Consider the following 18039-nt stretch of genomic DNA (forward strand, 5'->3'; position numbering starts at 1 on the left):
TCAGCCTCTTTACCAAATCTTTCATTAGTCCTATTTGACAATCAACAACTGAATTCTACCTCTCCTGTCACTCTTAACAGCATGCTAAGAAGAAAGAAAAAAAAGACAAACTGATTACTTAAGTCTGGATCGCAGTAGATCAGTCCAATATGAAACTGACAGTGAACTACTTGACCCAATAAAACAATAATCCTTGTTTTGTTTCCCACTCAATTTTAATTTCAACTTCTTTAACAAAAATAGTGGCCACCAGCACACTCAGAGACTGAAATTTATACCTTGAAAATGTTTCTCCTTCTTCAGTGAGAAGTGAAGTCAGAGACAATCAGCAGAGTTAAGCCTCACAGAGCATTTCATATAAAAATGTGTATTCTGAAATCCTTTAATGATTCCCTACTTCAAAATAATTAGGTACGAGACAAAAATATGATGCAACAACAACAAATTTTTTCTAATATTCTGGGTCAATTTATTTTAGGAGATCAGTTTTACTTCGATGAAACTGAAAATTACATTAATAATATACTGATAATTAGTTGTTTTTCTCTTATATCCACAAAACAGTAATAGTTGGAGAATGATTGTTGAACGTACTTGGCCACTTACTTATCAAATGTCTACAATTCTGTTAAGAAAGAAATGCAAGTAATAGTCACCTGGGGAAATATATATCTGAAATAAGGAAAATATATCTATGATAATACTACAACTTCCTGCCCTATCTCCAAATAAAAAATTTTTTAAAAGATTTTACACACACACACACACACACACACACACACACACACACACGATTACTAAGAGTAACAGTATTCAGTTTACTCTCTAAAACTATACACCTTTTTTCTAAAAACAGAAACCCAGAATTTTGAATTTCCTTTCTCATTCATGAGTTTTGTTCACACATGTGGATTTGAGAAGTTTATTAATTTTTTGTGTTAAAATTAGTTATTAAAATTTATCAAAATTTAATTTAAAAAATGATGAGACATTAAAATTTAGCTCTTTTAAATTAAATTAACTTTTCTAATTACATTTAAACTGAATTACTATGACAACGTTTAATTTAAATTAAATTTAGCTTTTGCTCAATTATGTGTAAAATAATTTTTTCACCAATATCGTAAGGAAAATTTTAAGCATCAAAACTCCTGAAAGCTTCTACTTATTATCTATCCACCACTGGTAGATTCTAATCCAATTCATCCACTCTCTTTCATTAACTTTTTAAAAAAGGTAAAAATGTCAAGCTCTGCTTAGTTGTAGTATATAACATCCTATAATAGCTGCTATGCCAGAATTGGTAGACAACCAATAAGATTAATCATTTAAAAGAATTAGATTCTTAGATGAAATCCGGGAACTACTGGTTAGGTCCATATTTCAACAATTCAAGCATTTGAGGACCAAGATATACAAAGCACTATGTTGAACTACTGGTACAAAATGAAAAATTTACACCTAAAGAAAGTGTGAACAATCCTAGCTAATTTACTTGATGAGAACTTTAGCAGATCCCCAGAGGGTAACATATAAAAAAATCCATGAGATAGAAAAGATAACATGTGGTCATAAATCTAAATTTTTTTAAAAAAATTGGGAGGAGGGTCTCTTTAATCTGGAATGAAAACATATACTTCATAAAATAATAACTGTACAAAATCTAAACCCTGCAATGGCAGATTAAGAGGATTCTCATACCTTGAAAGTGTGATATTTAAAACATCTTATCAAGAAGGCAGGAAACCTATACAACTCTTTAGGAAAACTGGACAAGCTAGAAAAAGATAAAGTATTAACAGGGATTTTTAAATTCATGATTATTAAAGGAAATAAATCACACAAATTTTATACCTAACATTGAAAAACACAGCCATACTTCTACTGTTCAGACCACTTTTGGAGATTGTATCCTGAGTTACATGGACCACAGATTTGAACTAGCGTGGCAATTCTCGTATTTTAAATAATTATTTACCATATTCCTTACAAGCTGCATTGAATACTTTCTTATGTTTCTAGCACCCGGAGTGTTTTCCTCCTCACTTAGACAGCCCTAGGATTAAACTGGACTATGGTTTATAATGAACTCACTGATGATATTCTTAAATTACTTGAGTAACACTAATTCAAACTTAAGTAACATTAATTTTCTAAATTAGCTGATTTGAAAGAATGTCCTAGTTCAATCCTCTCTGTGGCATTGCCATACAGAAAGAACAGCTTATGTTGTTTTGTGCCCCAGGTAAAAATTTGTTATAAAACAGATTACAATGCATCTTCAGTGTCTAGCTGCTCTGTTTCTGCCATTTTAAGCAGGAAGATATGAATACTGACATCAAATTTGTTGACTAAAATTGAAACAAAGGCCAAACAAGAAAACAGAATTCACAAGGAAAATATATTCCCCATTCTTTTAAGAATGAAAGCAGGAAATTTAAAAATCCCTAAAATTTACCAGTGGATTTTGTTACATGTTTTTCTTGATTGAAACTGTTTCTAATGTATAACAAGGTAAGCCTATAAAATGTAAATGCTGTCAAGATGTTATTACCTGACAGTTTTCCATTTCAGGACCCTCTAGAAACCTAGAAGTTCTTGCCATAAGTGCCAGAATCTAATGGGAAAGACACTGGGTTCTAGGCTGAGATCTATTACTTGTTGAGTGCCAGTGGATAGGTCCCTTACAATTTCTGGGATTCTTAGTTTTCTCCCTGCCTTGTCTTCACCAAAATTATTTCAAAATCCATATTGCATACAAGACATGTTTTAAGACTCTATGTAGCTATAAAGTATTATTTCACTTAGGGGTGGATATGCTATAGATTTTCAATAAAGATTAGCATTTCAAGAATCAGCTATGACCCATAAAGAGGATTTCAATACTCTTAAGTGCTACCAAAAGAGACCTTTCACCAAGGCAATTACAGTTACAATGGTTCCCAAATCTGGCTACTCAGATCGATGTTTAAGAATCACTGCTTCTAAAGAAGGTTCGTGTCTGAGATTAAATGCAGATGCCCAAGAGAAACGCCACAAGGCAGGTACATTTCTCCACTTGAAAATCAGACTGCAGAGTAGGAAGGGATGAAAAAAGATCAACGCCCAGGAAACGATTATTACTTCCCACCTACCCAAGAGTTTTGACTGTTGTCCAAACTGATCTTTCCTCTTTCATTCTACACCTAAAGCTTGCCCTCTGCCTCAAAGACAATCATTCACAGATACTAATGTCTTCTCCTGATCACGTACACAAGGCTGGGAAGTTTACTTAGATTTTACTGTTCCAAAAAGCAGAAAAAACTAAAACAAAGAGATTCAAAACACAGCCTTTAACATGAAGGTTTTCAAAGAAGAACAAGGGCAATCACCAAAAATCAAAAGAACAGTTAGTTCTGTTACAGTATAAGGTAGGGGAGAACTTTACTTAAAAAACACGATTTTTAATTAATTCACCATGTACTATCTTCCACAGGTTAACAATACTTTCAGTCTTCCGATAAAACATGTCTTGAGTGAAGTAAATCTAAACACCAACAGATAAACAGCTAAAATTTCAGGTTTCTTCCACCCAAGAACTTCCCAATCTATAGGGTTTAGGAAGAAACACAACTTCTTACTCATCTACTCCCCTCACTTCTCTCTTCCTTCAGCACATTTTTAAAAGAAATGTTACCATAATATCACCTATGTAATAACCTTACCAAAAATATTTAATCTGAATCTAGTCTTGAGGAAATGATTAGACAAAACAAAATAAAGGACACTCTGCAAAACAACTGGCCCAGGCACTTAAAATAGTACACCACAATGAACAACTACAAAAGGCTGAGAACTGTTCTAGATTAACGGAGCCTGAAAAAAAAAAAAAAAAAAGACAAGTGTAATATGCAATTCTTTACTAGAAACATCAGGAAAAAAATTAGCTATTAAGGACATTGTTGGGACAACTGTAAATATTGTGCCAATATTAACTACCCATGTGTGATAATAAGTACGTTTGCAGTTATACTAAAAAAAATCCTTTTCCTTAAGAGATACACAGTACTTAATGGCACAAAGTCAATTTCTGTAACCAACTCTTAAATGGTTCAGGAAAAAATTACGTGTGTGTTTGTGTATGTGAATAGAGCGGGGAGAGACAAAGCAAACATGGTACAACGTTAACAACTGGTCAACCCTGGTCAAGGGTACACAGGGGTTCATTTTACTAGTCTTGCCAGTTTTCTGAATGTCTGAAATTTTCAAAAGAAGAAATGGAGGAAGAAATGAAATGTTACTCACTAGTTGTTTGACTTTAACTGCCTGTGGAATGCTGGCTGGTTGTGTAAGCACGGGGCCCGGCTGTGCAAGTTTGATTTGGACTGGAGTGCCAATGACAGGCTTGTCAGATGTGGTCCCAGCAGAAGTAACAACAGGTTTCACAGACGAAAGACATACAGCTGCTGCTGAGGTTTCTCCAAAAGTTACTGAGGGGAGGGCCAGTGTCACTGCTGTCCCAGAGACAACTGGCTTTTCAGGCTGAAGTGAGACTGCTGTCACTGTGTTCTGCAGAGATGTCACTAGCGGTTTTGGAGTCTGAAGCACAACAGTTCCAGCTGTTGTTCCTCCTGGCACAGCAGCTGGACCCACAGAATGAAGTGTCACAACTCCAGTTTTTGCTCCCCCTGGAGCAAGTGGATTCAGAGTTTGCACTGACACAGTTCCAGATGTTGCTGCTTCAGAACCAATGATGGGCTTTTCAGGCTGGACTGAGGAAACTACTGTTGTCACCACAGGAGAAGGTGTTACTGTTGTGGTACAGGTAGCAATGACCACCTCGCTAGAAGTCTGCTGAACACACTGCTGAATAAAGCTCTGTGAGTTAGGCATCAGTTGTCTTAAGGCAATCACACTTTTCTAGAAACAGAGGACAAAAAAAAACACTGATAACTAAATAAATGAGCTCTAGTAAAACAGAACTACTTTGTATGTCATATCTTTACAACATAAAATTAAAAGTATACCAACGTTTCAGTTGAGGAAATCTGTTATCAATCATTTACATTCTGTCAATATCCAGGATATAATTTAAAGCCCCGAAGTGCTTCATTTTTCAATTCATAATTATTATGTCTCAGTATTAAACTTATTTTATATACTTCAGTATCAAATTGGTATCAAATATTAATTTGGTAAAATAAAACACTGTATCCTACTTATTTGTATTTATCTAAACCCCATAATAGATCACCCATAACTTCAGTATTTACAAGTTTGTTTACAGGACAGCAGAATCTAAAATAAAAAGTTTTTGTTAAATAACTTCCAAACTTTGAGTAGAAACAGCCTTTACATCAAAATAAAATTAATAGAAAGAAGGTCAATTTCCTTAATTGAGCTAGAATATTTTCTGACTGGGTTTTAAGTTGGAGTCTACCTTTGTATCTTGCTAAAAAAATAAAAACAGCTTAACCTATAAAGAAGGTTCTGCCTTTTCATCCCTGGGGTTTTTATCTACTTTTGTTTTTGAGTAAGAAAACAAGATGAAAAAGGAGGTGGTTAGTAGGTTATCTTTCAGTGAATTCATGAGCTGTTTTGGAAGATTTCCTTGTTTTGATACTTAAATTCAGTCAGATTGCCTTTACTTAAGAAGCAAATGAGAACTATTGCTTCTCTTCCCTTTCCTTCTAGTTACTTCTTTTACTTAAATAGATTGAGAATATTTTAATCTGAAGGTTTTCAATTATATATATCTATAAATAGTATCAAAAGAAAGAAACAAAAAGTCTTTCACGCTCTTTTCCCAAACTTTAAAAATGGTAGAAAACAGGGGCTTCCCTGGTGGTGCAGTGGTTGAGAGTCCGCCTGCCGATGCAGGGGACGCGGGTTCGTGCCCCGGTCTGGGAGGATCCCACATGCCGCGGAGAGCCTGGGCCCGTGAGCCATGGCTGCTGAGCCTGCGCGTCCGGAGCCTGTGCTCCACAACGGGAGAGGCCACAACAGTGAGAGGCCCACGTACCACAAAAAAAAAAAAAAAAAGGTAGAAAACAAGCTGCTTTGGAAATACATGAACAAATGAAGTGATTTGATTAATTAAATTTAAGCAAGAAATCTAAGATGGGGGAGACCTGAGAAAAACACAACTGCAAAGAAATGTTAAAGTAATAAGACTTAAAGAGACAACAATAAAAACATGTATGCTAAATTATCTCTTGATCACCTGGCCAGAGTTAAGTCTAAATGCCGAATCCCTTATCCCTATGCAAAGTCCAACCTCCAGAGCTCTCAAGGATATGAAAAAAAATTCTCAAGAAAAAAACATAAGGCTTAATAATAGTCCTTAGAAAACTGATACAAAATCCAAGTACTTAATGGTAATATTTAGTAACTTCAAGGGAGTGTTACATAGCCAGTAGAGTCAGGCTAAATTCTAGACCTGTGTGTTTGATCAAAAGTTAAGTCAATTTAAACAATTTTCTCATCTCCAAAATGGAAAATACTATACCATCTAGCACCTATTGTCGAAAGACTGATATGAAAATTAAGTCCAAACAATGCAAATTATAAGTGAAGTAGCTAGCAAAGCACAGAACACATAGTAGGTACTTTCTTATTTCCCTCCTTCTCCCCCCCAGTGTCTCCAGTGAGTATGAAACATAGATACACTAAACAGAGTTGTCAGTGTCACGTAGAGCACCTACAGCTCACAGAACTTTTACATTGAAAGGGACCCAAGAAGAACTGCAGCTAACTTCTCAATCAAGAGGGTCACCCGAAAACAGGCCTCTAGTCATTTGATGTTCGGTACTGCACTGACCCTTCAACCTTCCCTTCCCAGATTAAGTCTTCCCTGGCTAAAACATTCTCAGTTTTTTAGCCACATTTTATATCACATGATTGGCATCTTCCGAATCAACATGGTCAGCCTCCTAGGGACAATTTCCAGTTATTTTAATAGCCTTCTGAAAATGTGGTGCCCCATCTCCTTTCCCACTCTTCTTTCATGAGGCATCAAAAAGAGTCTTCCTCTATGAAGTCTCTTTCATCTCCCCTAGATAATTAAGCCAAATTTTTCTAAAGGCAACTCTTCGTTCCATTATTTCAAAATATATGGGATGAGTGTTTGGTTCACTAAAATTTCAGGTTTTTAATAACTTTATAAATTTCAATTCAATTCCTTTTCAGCTTCAAAATATCCAAAAGGAATATATTTTTTCAGCCTGCCAAACAAAGCTCTTGTTATCAAAGTTATTGTTCTCCATCAAAATCTATTTAATTCAATAAATCTTAGAGAAGAGTGTGTCTACTAACAATATAAATTAATTTTTAAAAATAATAGCTTCCTCCCTCCAAGAAAAAAAATAATAATAGCTTTCCCACTAAATTTGGTACCATGTGGTTTACTACTTCTAAGAGAATAAGAGTCATCAGGACAAAGCAGAGACACTATTTTTTTTAAAGTTAAGAATCTTTGAGAATACAAGCATCAAATAATATAATCATTAAGTTATGTTCATGAATGAGATGTTACTTCTGTTTTCTCAATGTGTTCCAATGCAAAGAATATGAATTATGAATGTGCTTTACAGATTACAACAGCCCTGAGAGATTTCTTCTACTGCTACTATCTTCACATTAAATTGCTGTCATATTGAAATATTCAGATTTTAAATTACTTTAAAGTAATCTAATTCAAACTATTTCTTCAAAGTAACACATAACTCTACCTTAAGGAAAGGAACTAGGTGAGGCTGAGGTGAAGACTTGAGTTCAACATACAGTTGTCTAGTAAATTCTTCTGCTTCAATTTTTGCATCCTGAGGAATGGAAGAAAGAAAACACTTTTAGGTCTACAAATATTTTACAAGAGGAAAAGTGTGTGGTTCATGATTGTAGATATAGCAAACTTTGAACAGTAATAAAGTCAAAGTCTATCATTAAATAGGGGCAGTTTTTTCATGTCCCCTACAAAATAAACATAGAGATGTTTTTTCATACAGAATACAATGAAGAGATTATTACTTTTTAAGATCCCAGTAAGCAAAGTGAGAGAAGAGCTGGCTGACTGGATAAGGTGATAGTACTACAGTCTGTTAAGAACAATTAAGAAGTAAAGACACAGGAGTCCTACACTTCTTAGGGTAGGAAACTGGAAGTTATTTGGTGTGGGGGCCTTGGATTTTTTTTGTTTTCTTTTCTCAATTTTTAAATTACTTTAACTGAGGTTAGACTGTATTTTATTATAAGGCCACAATAATAGATATGCTGTTGTTCCAAAGAACTTAGGAACCCTTCCGTACTGGTTTGGACTCTAAACACTGCAGGGGTCTATGAGGTCTAAATTATTTTCACATTAATACTAATCATTTTTTTGCCTTTTTCACTGTGCTGAGATTTGCACTGATGGTACGAAAGCAACTGCTGGCAAGAAAGGCAATGATAAAAAATTTAAATAGTTGTCGTCATACTCTGCATTGCTATGCATGTGTGGTAAAAAAAAAAAATAGAGCCAGTTCCACTTTAAAATGTCCTTCACAGAACAGTAAAATTTAATTTTACTAAATCTTAACCTTCAGCAGACATCTTTTAAAAATACTGTGTGCAAAATAATGGGAACCATACATACAGTAGACCAAAGTAAGATACTCAAGGAAAAGCACTTTGTGACTGAGTTGCTAGCTGAGCTAGCTGCTTTTTTTTCATTTACTGGAAAGAATATCAAACCAGCTGTGGTTATTCACATTGGGGTATTTTGAGAGACACTCTCTCAAAAAACAAACAAACGAACGAAGCCTGTCACTGTAAGGAAAACAACTGATGGTTTTTGTTGCTAATGATAAAAATCAGAGCTCTCAAGTCAAAATTAGAATTTTGGAAAATTTGTAACCACAATCCTGAGCTTGATCCTTGGAAAATTTGTAACCACAATCCTGAAGCTTCGGTACAGCTTCCCTGTACTGAAAAAATTTTCTGATGCGATTGTTAGATTACAAGTATGATTTTTTGATATGTTAATGAACAAATCTGTCAACATTTGGAAGATCTATACAACTCAGCGAACCAATTATTTTCCAGACAACCAAATGTGAGCTGTTACATTTGGGTGAAAGATCCATTCAGGGTACAAGACAAACCAGTGGACTCTAAAGAATATCCATAATGATCTGGAGAAAAGCTCTTAAAATACTTTTCCAACCACCTCTTTTCATGAGGCCAAATATTCTCCAAATACTAATAAGTTTTTATTTGACCAAGTAGTCAACCTTCTCTCCAAAGCTCTTTTTTAGGCTAAGTGAAGCAAGACTAGCAAACATAAAGTAATACAGTCGGCCCTTCATATCCCCATGTTTTGCATGAGCAGATTCAACCAACTAAGGACCGGTGTAGTACTATATTTACAATTCACAGTTGGTTGAATCCACAGATGCGGAACCCACAGATAGGGAGGGCCAACTATGGGACTTGACCATCCGTGGATTTTGGTATCCTCGGCCGGTCCTGGAACCAACCCCCATGGATACTGAGGGACGACTGTATAGACTAGATTTACTAGTCTAAGATTTATAATCATTACAAAGCTTTCAATAAGCAAAAGCAAAGGTTATCCAAAAATGCACTTAAGATAAACCTCATTTAAAAATATTTATTTCTCATTTAAAACATGTTCTACGGCTGCTTACAGAGCTTTTATAGTCCCAACTTACCAAAAGTTGTTCCACCAACTTCTTCACATTCTGCCCCATCTCCGGGGACTGTGACCCGCTACACGCTAGTTTTATTAACATTGCGAGGAAGTTCTTACATTTCTTCACATTTTCTAGCATCGTCTAAATATAGAAGTATAAACAAACACTCACAAATGTTAGCTAGAAAATATACTTGAAGAAAATTTGTAAAGAGTTCTATTTATGTAAGGTACAAGGGAGAGCTTTACCGGAGAAAGACTAGTCTGAGCAGTGGCTGAGTTCTCTGCTGTGAGACTGGGCTCACTTGAGGGGGTGGGTGGCGCTCCCAAACTTGAAGGCTTCAGGGTAGCCACAGTATTCAACGGCTTTGCAGGGGTCACTGTGACAACACTGGTTGGCACAGCCACAGACTGAAAGTAAAAGCGGTAGATATCGAGAGACGTATTACTATGATATGCATCATGGCGAGTGCCTCATTTCACACTTAGACTACAAATGGATCTTGACATCCTTGCTTTTATATTATGCTCTACTAGTCTAAGGCAATGTAACACCATTTACCAGCTCTGGACTCTGGCAGCTCTGGGTTTCATTCTCACCTATCTACCTATTTATCACTGACACCCAAGTGTTGACCTCAGGCAAGTTACTTTATCCTGCTAACCCTCTGATTCCTGTTTGTAAAAAACAAGGACAGCAATGGTACCTACTATCCTGGGATTGTTTTTAAAAAACACTGCCAAGCACGTAGTCCTCAAATATTATTAATACTTCTCCAAAAAAATTTGAAATAGTAAGTTTTTGTAAGAAAATATAGAATTTATTTTATAATATTCTGCTTTTTATTAAGTATAAATCTGAGAGATCTATTGATCGTCTCATATTCAGATAAGCTGCTTTTATGTAGACTATTAGAAAAACAGTAATAGCTTTGTAATTTGTAATAACAAATATTACAAAATGTGATTATCTTATTTTCACACTGAAAAGAATTCCGGTTGTTTCTTCTATCCTCTATTAAGTGAGGTGCGATTATAGCACCACCTGCAGGATAAAAAGTTTAATATAAGAAATCGCAAATTGGGTAATAATTTAGACAAGCAGACTGAGATAAAGCAACAATCTTATTTTAAAGACAAACACTAAAAGTTACAGAACATGAGTAAAGTTTGAGGGTAGGGGAGAGAATAGTATTTACAATTCACACAGAAAACTGAACAATGCACCATCGTTTTAATTTAAATACTTGTGTTCTACAGGCATAAAACACAAAAAGGTCAGGTTGTTATTACCCTCAAGAAACTTTCTTTCTGCAACAATTAATATAAGTGAATTCAAATATACATCAAAAATTTCCACTTTAGGGCTTCCCTGGTGGCGCAGTGGTTGAGAGTCCGCCTGCCAATGCAGGGGACACGGGTTCGTGTCCCGGTCCGGGAAGATCCCACATGCTGCGGAGCGGCTGGGCCCGTGAGCCATGGCCGCTGAGCCTGCACGTCCGGAGCCTGTGCTCCGCAACGGGAGAGGCCGCAACAGTGAGAGGCCCGCGTACCGCAAAAAAAAAAAAAAAAAAAAATTTCCACTTTAGAAAGACTGAAGCATATATTAGACAAGAATGTTTTGGAGGTAAAAAAATGGGAAAGAAATTTAAAACACTGATTAATGATGAAGATGAAAACTTATGAAATGTTAAGCAAAAAAGGTAAAATTAAAAATCATACCTAAATTAGTAGTTTTATTAAATATTAACAGATCTCAAAGACAACAATGAAAATGAAGTCTCGTTCTTAGTCTATCCCTAGTCCTGCTCTTCAAGGACAAGTACTGTACAGTTCCCTCTGAATCCTTTTGAAGATCTTCTAATAAACATTCTTAGGTTTATGTACAGTAAACACATACTCATTTTTCAGTGAGTATGTTTTATACTCTACCACTAATTCTCTGTACTATTATATTTAAGAAAGTAATGTCGAACTTTAGCTCTTGACTATGATTACCTCGCAGGACTGATGGGAGGGGTTCCTCAGGCGAGTACTGTCCCTCTTCCTTATGAAGCAAAATAAGGCCCAACGAAATGTGAGCTCAGGAAAAAAGTCCTATTTTTTGTGAGTAGAAGAAGCATTTGTGGCACTCCTACTTTCCTTGTCAATATTTTATTCTGTCTCCAGCACAAAATTTGTCCTTCATAACTCTTTTTAATATAGCTACTACCCGTACCTTACCAGATACCTGCAACTCTTAAGAGGCATGGAGAAATACACAATCCTGGTCTTACTCTATGTATATAATCACACTGTCGTAATGAACGGACTGTTTTAAACTCAATCATAAATCTCAATATTCTAGACCAGGCAACGCTATTTCCATGCTTTGCAAGACTGCACTGGCACTGATTAGGCATGTCTAGGGGACCGGAGAGAAAAGACCTGGGGTATATGTGAAGTAAATTGTGAAAATCAGTTATATTAATACACAAGAGTCAGTGAAATTAATTGTATACAAACAGACTAAATTGCCTTTTAAGGAGAGTCATCCAAGTTCTAGCTCCTTATTTCCAAGAAATGCCTAAAATTGAGATGCTTTACCTCTCAAAGTGGACACAGAAATTATTCACTAACTTCACTGATAATTTCTACTGCCTTAGCCTACCACTAAGGAGCAACTCAGCTTAAAAAAGGCATCAATCTAAATTAAGAAAAGTTATACACACCCTGCATGGAAATAGCAACTGTAGACATATATATGGAAAAATAACCCAAGGAAAAGAATTAAACAACACATATATACCATTTTAGTACAACTATATGTACTAAATCTTTAATAAATAGATACAATAAAAAAGCTGATTTACTCAAAATACTGTGGAAGTTGAAACCCCTTTCATAAAATAACTGTATTGTAAATTCTTCAAACTTCGTATTTTTCTGTTGCCTCAACATCCCTACAAACAGGCTGTGAACGCCTTGCCCAGGTGACCAGGTGCACCAGTGTGATAAGGCTGGTCCCTGCCACAAGTTCCCTTTCTGCTCTCCCAACTGTGACATAATGACATTCAAACACACCAATGAAATCCCCTCACGTCTTTTGCTTGTGTACTCCATACCAACCCTCAACAAAGGCACTTGCCCCCAGGTCCTCATTCCCTCTCAGATCCCCACTTGTTTGGTTGAGTCTTCCCCGGTGCTCCTCCCATATGGCCCCCTGCATGTCGTTCCATGCCACCCTCTTCTAGGACCTGTCAGTATAGGACGTCTCTTTCACTTTCATATACCTTCCTGTGGTGTTATTTGGTGTCCACATCTGACTGATCAAAAACAAAAAAAAAAATCCCATTTTAAGAAACATAATTATTTCTTACAACACATAGCAGCTATCAGTAGGCCTAAATTCATACCCTTTGGCCCAGTGATCTCCCCAGAATAACCTAAGGGCAGGGGGGCAGTGGAACCTAGAGTTTGAGACAATCAGCACAGAGGTCATTAAGAATAGAGTTTCCAGAGTCAGATAGAGACCTTGGTTCAAATGCCCCCTTTGCTACATATTAGCAGAAATCATGCAAATTTCTTAACTTCTCTAAACTGATTTTCACCTACATAAAATAGAGATAACACTTCCTTACAGAATAGTCACAGGATGAAATGAAATGAGATGAGGGATGTAAAGCACTTAAAAAGTGTCCAACACATTAAGTCCTCAATAAATGGTAGCCATTATTAGCAAAAAAAAAAACAACAAAAACAAAACAACAACAACAAAAACTATGTTTAAAATCATAGTTTAATTAACTGATCACCATCTCTGTTAGAGGAAGTAATACGGTTAAGTAATTCTGAAAAACCAAACACCATGTTTGATCCACAGCATGGGATTTCACATAACATGCTTCAAGAAGATGTACCTTCTATACAGCAAAGGAAGTAAAACAGTGATCCCATGACCATGGGATCCACTGATTATATCAAATATGGCATGATCCAGAAGCTGCCTGCCTAGTAAAGTATTAGGACAGCGTGCAGAAAACACAGGTGAAGTGCAAACTCAGAAACAATACTCTATGAAGATGGAATTCTATCCTCCATCTTCTAAGACTTAGTGCATACTCACTGAATCAAAAAATTCTATATGGTACTACGTCCCCAACAGGACAAATATATGAAGAACCAAGGAATCAAAGAGTAGAAGGATGAACGGCTCCACTTATCATTACTCCCAAAGTTCCACTGGGGGATCCTGTGCTTCCCATTCCTGCCAATAGTGGACACACTTTCACCAAAGAACATAGCAAGAGTCCCTATAAACTAGACACCATGGCTGCCTCTTGGACACTTCAGGGTCCCTGTGTCCAGTGATCAACTGGAAAGAGAAGAGTCATTATCATGACAGGGGTAACTGACCTGACAACTGGAATAGGTAGGGTAGCTTTTACACAATGAAGGCCAAGAGGACTTTATGCAGTGAATCCAGGTGATCCACTTAAGTGCCTCTTGGTATTTCCTTGCCCAATTGTGATGATAAATGGACAAGTGACACAACTCTTGCCTCAAAGGACTGTGGCAATTTGGACCTTGGATCCCTCAGGGATAAAAGTCTGATCACACTACCACTTAAGATCCAGAAGAGTTGGTAGTTGAGTGTGGGAGGAATCTAGAATGGATGGTGGAGGAGGAAATGATGGTATCAGCTGCAGCACTGGGGACTGTAGTTCATCCTACTAACCTCTTCTTTGCTTCTCCAAGGAAGAAACCTATAGAAATCCAAGGAGAGCTGGTTTCCAACACATATGAGGAAGTAAATCCCAGCAATTCAAGGAGTAGACTGTGATACACCATCACAAAGAGAGATTTGTGTTATCCTAGCTGTTGGGAATGCTATTTAGACAGACGACAATTGTCAGCTTCTTCAGAGTCTGCTTCAGCTACAGAGAATTACCTGCCCATGAGCACAACTCTCCCTGGAGAGTCCACATCCTATGACTGATCACAGAGGGGAAATTATGGCTCATCCAACCATGTTGGCACACAGTGGGACAACTCTGACGTGCTACACTTGCTCCAAAGCTCTCCATCAGGTTGGCTGAGGCTTTATTGGACCTGCATCTAGTTCAAACTCTTACTCTCCTTCCCTTCCACAGGTATGAATCCCTAATAAATATCCCATACACCAAAATTCTGTCCCAGCACCTGCCTTCTAGACACTGTGACACATGAACATTAGATGCATTTGTATTAATTTAGTACATTCAAATAAATCTGATATTCCAAGAATATACACCATGTTCATCTTGTGTTTCCCATACCTCTAACAGCTCCCAGTTTAATAAGTGTCCTCATATATCATTGAATTGCTCTCTTCAGGAAATAGCTAACAATAAATAATAACAAAAGATAAGAAAATAACCAGTGCGCACATGGCCACAAGTCACAACTTACTTGCACTGGGGAAGGCTGCGGAACAGTGGTTACCACAGTAGTTCCTATTTGTGCCAGTTGTTTAACAGGTGCCACTGCCACCTTCTTGATTAACTGTGAACTAGAATTCTTGGGGGGGAGGGGGAGATAGTACAGAGTCATCAGCGTTAGTAATTTAAAATTAATCGGTACTATGGCAAACATCAAAACACTTTACCACAGCAAACTTCTTTGTTATAACTGGTTTTATAACCTCATGAATTTTATGCATATTTTCTACTATTAACCTAACTGGTCAATTGGCCAGTTGACACTCATTTCTTATTCCTAAAGAGGCAACTGATTAAACAGATAAATATCACAGTATTTCTGCATTAAAATATTGAATTTTACTCTTTGGCTCACACAGAAAACATATAGATACTTTTTTTTTTTTTGGTCATTTCTATTGTTGGTATCCTTTTAGTCTTTTTTTAAAAATAACTTTAAGCTTTATTTTTTGTGATATAATTGACATATAACATTGCATAAATTTAAGGTGTACAATGTGATTTGATATATTTATATATTGCAGTGTGATTCCCACCATAACAACTATATCACATCACATAATTATCATTTTTATTTATTGAAGTATAGTTGATGTACAGTATTATATAAGTTTCAGGTTTACAACATGTCAATTCACAATTCTTAAAGGTTATACTCCATTTATAGTTATTTTAAAAGATTGTCTATATTCCGTGTTGTACAATATATCCTTGTAGCTGATTTATTTTATATACAGTAGTTTGTATCTCTTAATCTTCTACCTCTATCTTGCCCCTCCCCCTTAGATTCTTATTTAATATATTATTATAAACAAAAGTCTGCTAACCTATCTCCTCAACCCATAGCAAACAAGAAAGGGAAGGAGCAGCTATCATTGACAGATACAGAAATAGAGAAAATGACTGGCTGAGAACCTAGAATCAAATTATGAGAGAGTGGGTTGGGGGAAACTGGCAAAGAATGATATTACCACAGAATACAATGAAACTTTTTATTAGGATGAGCCTGCTTCATCAAGAAAATACTATACTACATTCCACATTTTCTGTTTAACCAAAGAAAGATGCTCATAAAAATATACTTTTTAACTCTGGCACGCACAGGATAAGCTTTAGTTACCTAGAAAGATGATCACGTATGTAAAATAAATCATCTTCTAACAATGCCAAGTTAATGAAATATTACAGCAGATTTCTAATTTTTTTAAAGGTAATTCCTATATGATATGGATAAAAAAGAATATTATAAATTGTAGTGTTAATGTTTTACCACAGATTAAAATTGAAGCAGAATGGCTATTTTCTTCCCGTTTAGAGATGCACATAGCCCTTTGAACATCCCCTTGAGGACGACAAAATCTTTGAGTATGAAGATTAACTTACTAGTTTTGCCAAACGACAAAACCAAACACCTAGATTAAATTAACATATTCAAAGAAAGTAGCTTAATTCAAAAAGTCGAGCAGAATCATCTCTTCTATATTTTTACTGGCAAATACATACAAATTTATATGAAGATAACTGCTGGAAAACTGAGGAGGATGAAAAAAACTTTAATGTACATTACCTGCATTGTACAGATTTTGACTGTTTGAGTATTCGTTGGTACAGCTGGCCTTGAAGTTATGTTACTTGTGGTCTCGGTTCTTGTTACAGCTTGCTGAGGAGATACCAACATCAACTGACCACTGTTACTTTTGATCAAAACTGTTCCTATAGTTAAAAGAAAACAAAATGTGAGCTAATGAAGTATAATCATCACATATTCTTCTTCCCCTTCTTTCAGTGCTATAAAGTGTTCTGAATAAGTGGTTAGTTAGTACATACTGAATTCCATGTCTACTAATTAAGATATATAATATGGAAAAAATGTTGTCACTCAAAGCTATTTAAAATATTAAAAGTCTAAACATATGAACAAGATACTCCTGAAGAAGGCAAAACACTTTTCCTCATGACATCAAACTATTTATAATGCTACAGTAAGACGGTATGGTAACAGCACAAGACTACACAAACTGACCAATGGAGTAGAATAGAAAACCCCCAAATAGACCCCAAATAGCCCGCAGATACGTCATATCAAATTTTTCTAAAAGCACTGCAGATCAGTGAGAAAAAGAGCTACTATTCAATAAATAGGGCTTGCTCAATTAACTAATGGAAAAGATGAAAAGTTTCACACCATACACAAAAACCCAAGGGCATTAAGGATACAAGGATAAAAAGTAAAAACTTTTAAACTTTTAGACAATGTAGAAAACTGTCATTCTGAACTTGGGATAGGGAAAAATTTCTTAAATAAGTAAAGTTTGATATATACAACTATATTTTAAAAACTTTTGTTCAGCAAAAGACATCTTCAGGTAAAAAGACAAACCACAAAATTGGAGAAAATTTGGGGACTTCCCTGGTGGCGCAGTGGTTAAAAATCCACCTGCCAAGGCAGGGGACACGGGTTCAATCCCCAGTCCAGGAAGATCCCACATGCCGTGGAGCAACTAAGCCTGTGCGCCACACTACTGAGCCACGTGCCTAGAGCCTGTGCTCTGCAAACAGAAGCCACCACAATGAGAAGCACACGCACTGCGACAAAGGGTAGCCCCTGCTCACAGCGACTACAGAAAGCCCCTGCGCAGCAACAAACACACAACACAGCCAAAAATAAATAAATTTTTAAAAATAAATAAACTAAAAAAAAAAATGGAGAAAATTTTAGTTCACATATATTCAAAGAACAAATATCCAAAATGCAAAAAAGAAACACAGATACCAGTGACAGGGAAAGGTAAATTAAGACCACAGTGAGATATCACTTTATATCTACCTAGAGAGAAAAAAATTAAGAAGTCCAGTGACAATATTAAGTGTTAGAGAGATGTGTGGCAACAAAAACTCTCAACATCTTTAGGC

The 18039-nt window shown here is 36.1% G+C and overlaps 1 protein-coding gene across 1 annotated transcript in view; it reads right to left on the reverse strand.

Moving 5' to 3' along the window:
• Positions 1-18039, reverse strand: part of TAF4B (TATA-box binding protein associated factor 4b) — a gene marked incomplete at its 5' end in the record, with an annotated part of 111714 nt that overhangs the window by 83598 nt on the left and 10077 nt on the right. The window contains 6 exons of the mRNA XM_082852655.1: positions 4285-4899; positions 7710-7799; positions 9687-9809; positions 9917-10078; positions 15098-15205; positions 16694-16839. Coding sequence (XP_082708781.1) covers positions 4285-4899; positions 7710-7799; positions 9687-9809; positions 9917-10078; positions 15098-15205; positions 16694-16839 — 1244 coding nt within the window. The remainder of the gene's footprint in view (positions 1-4284; positions 4900-7709; positions 7800-9686; positions 9810-9916; positions 10079-15097; positions 15206-16693; positions 16840-18039) is intronic.

This window comes from Leucopleurus acutus (genome assembly GCF_964270905.1).
Source record: "Leucopleurus acutus genome assembly, chromosome: 13".
NCBI classification, from domain to species: Eukaryota; Metazoa; Chordata; class Mammalia; order Artiodactyla; family Delphinidae; genus Leucopleurus; species Leucopleurus acutus.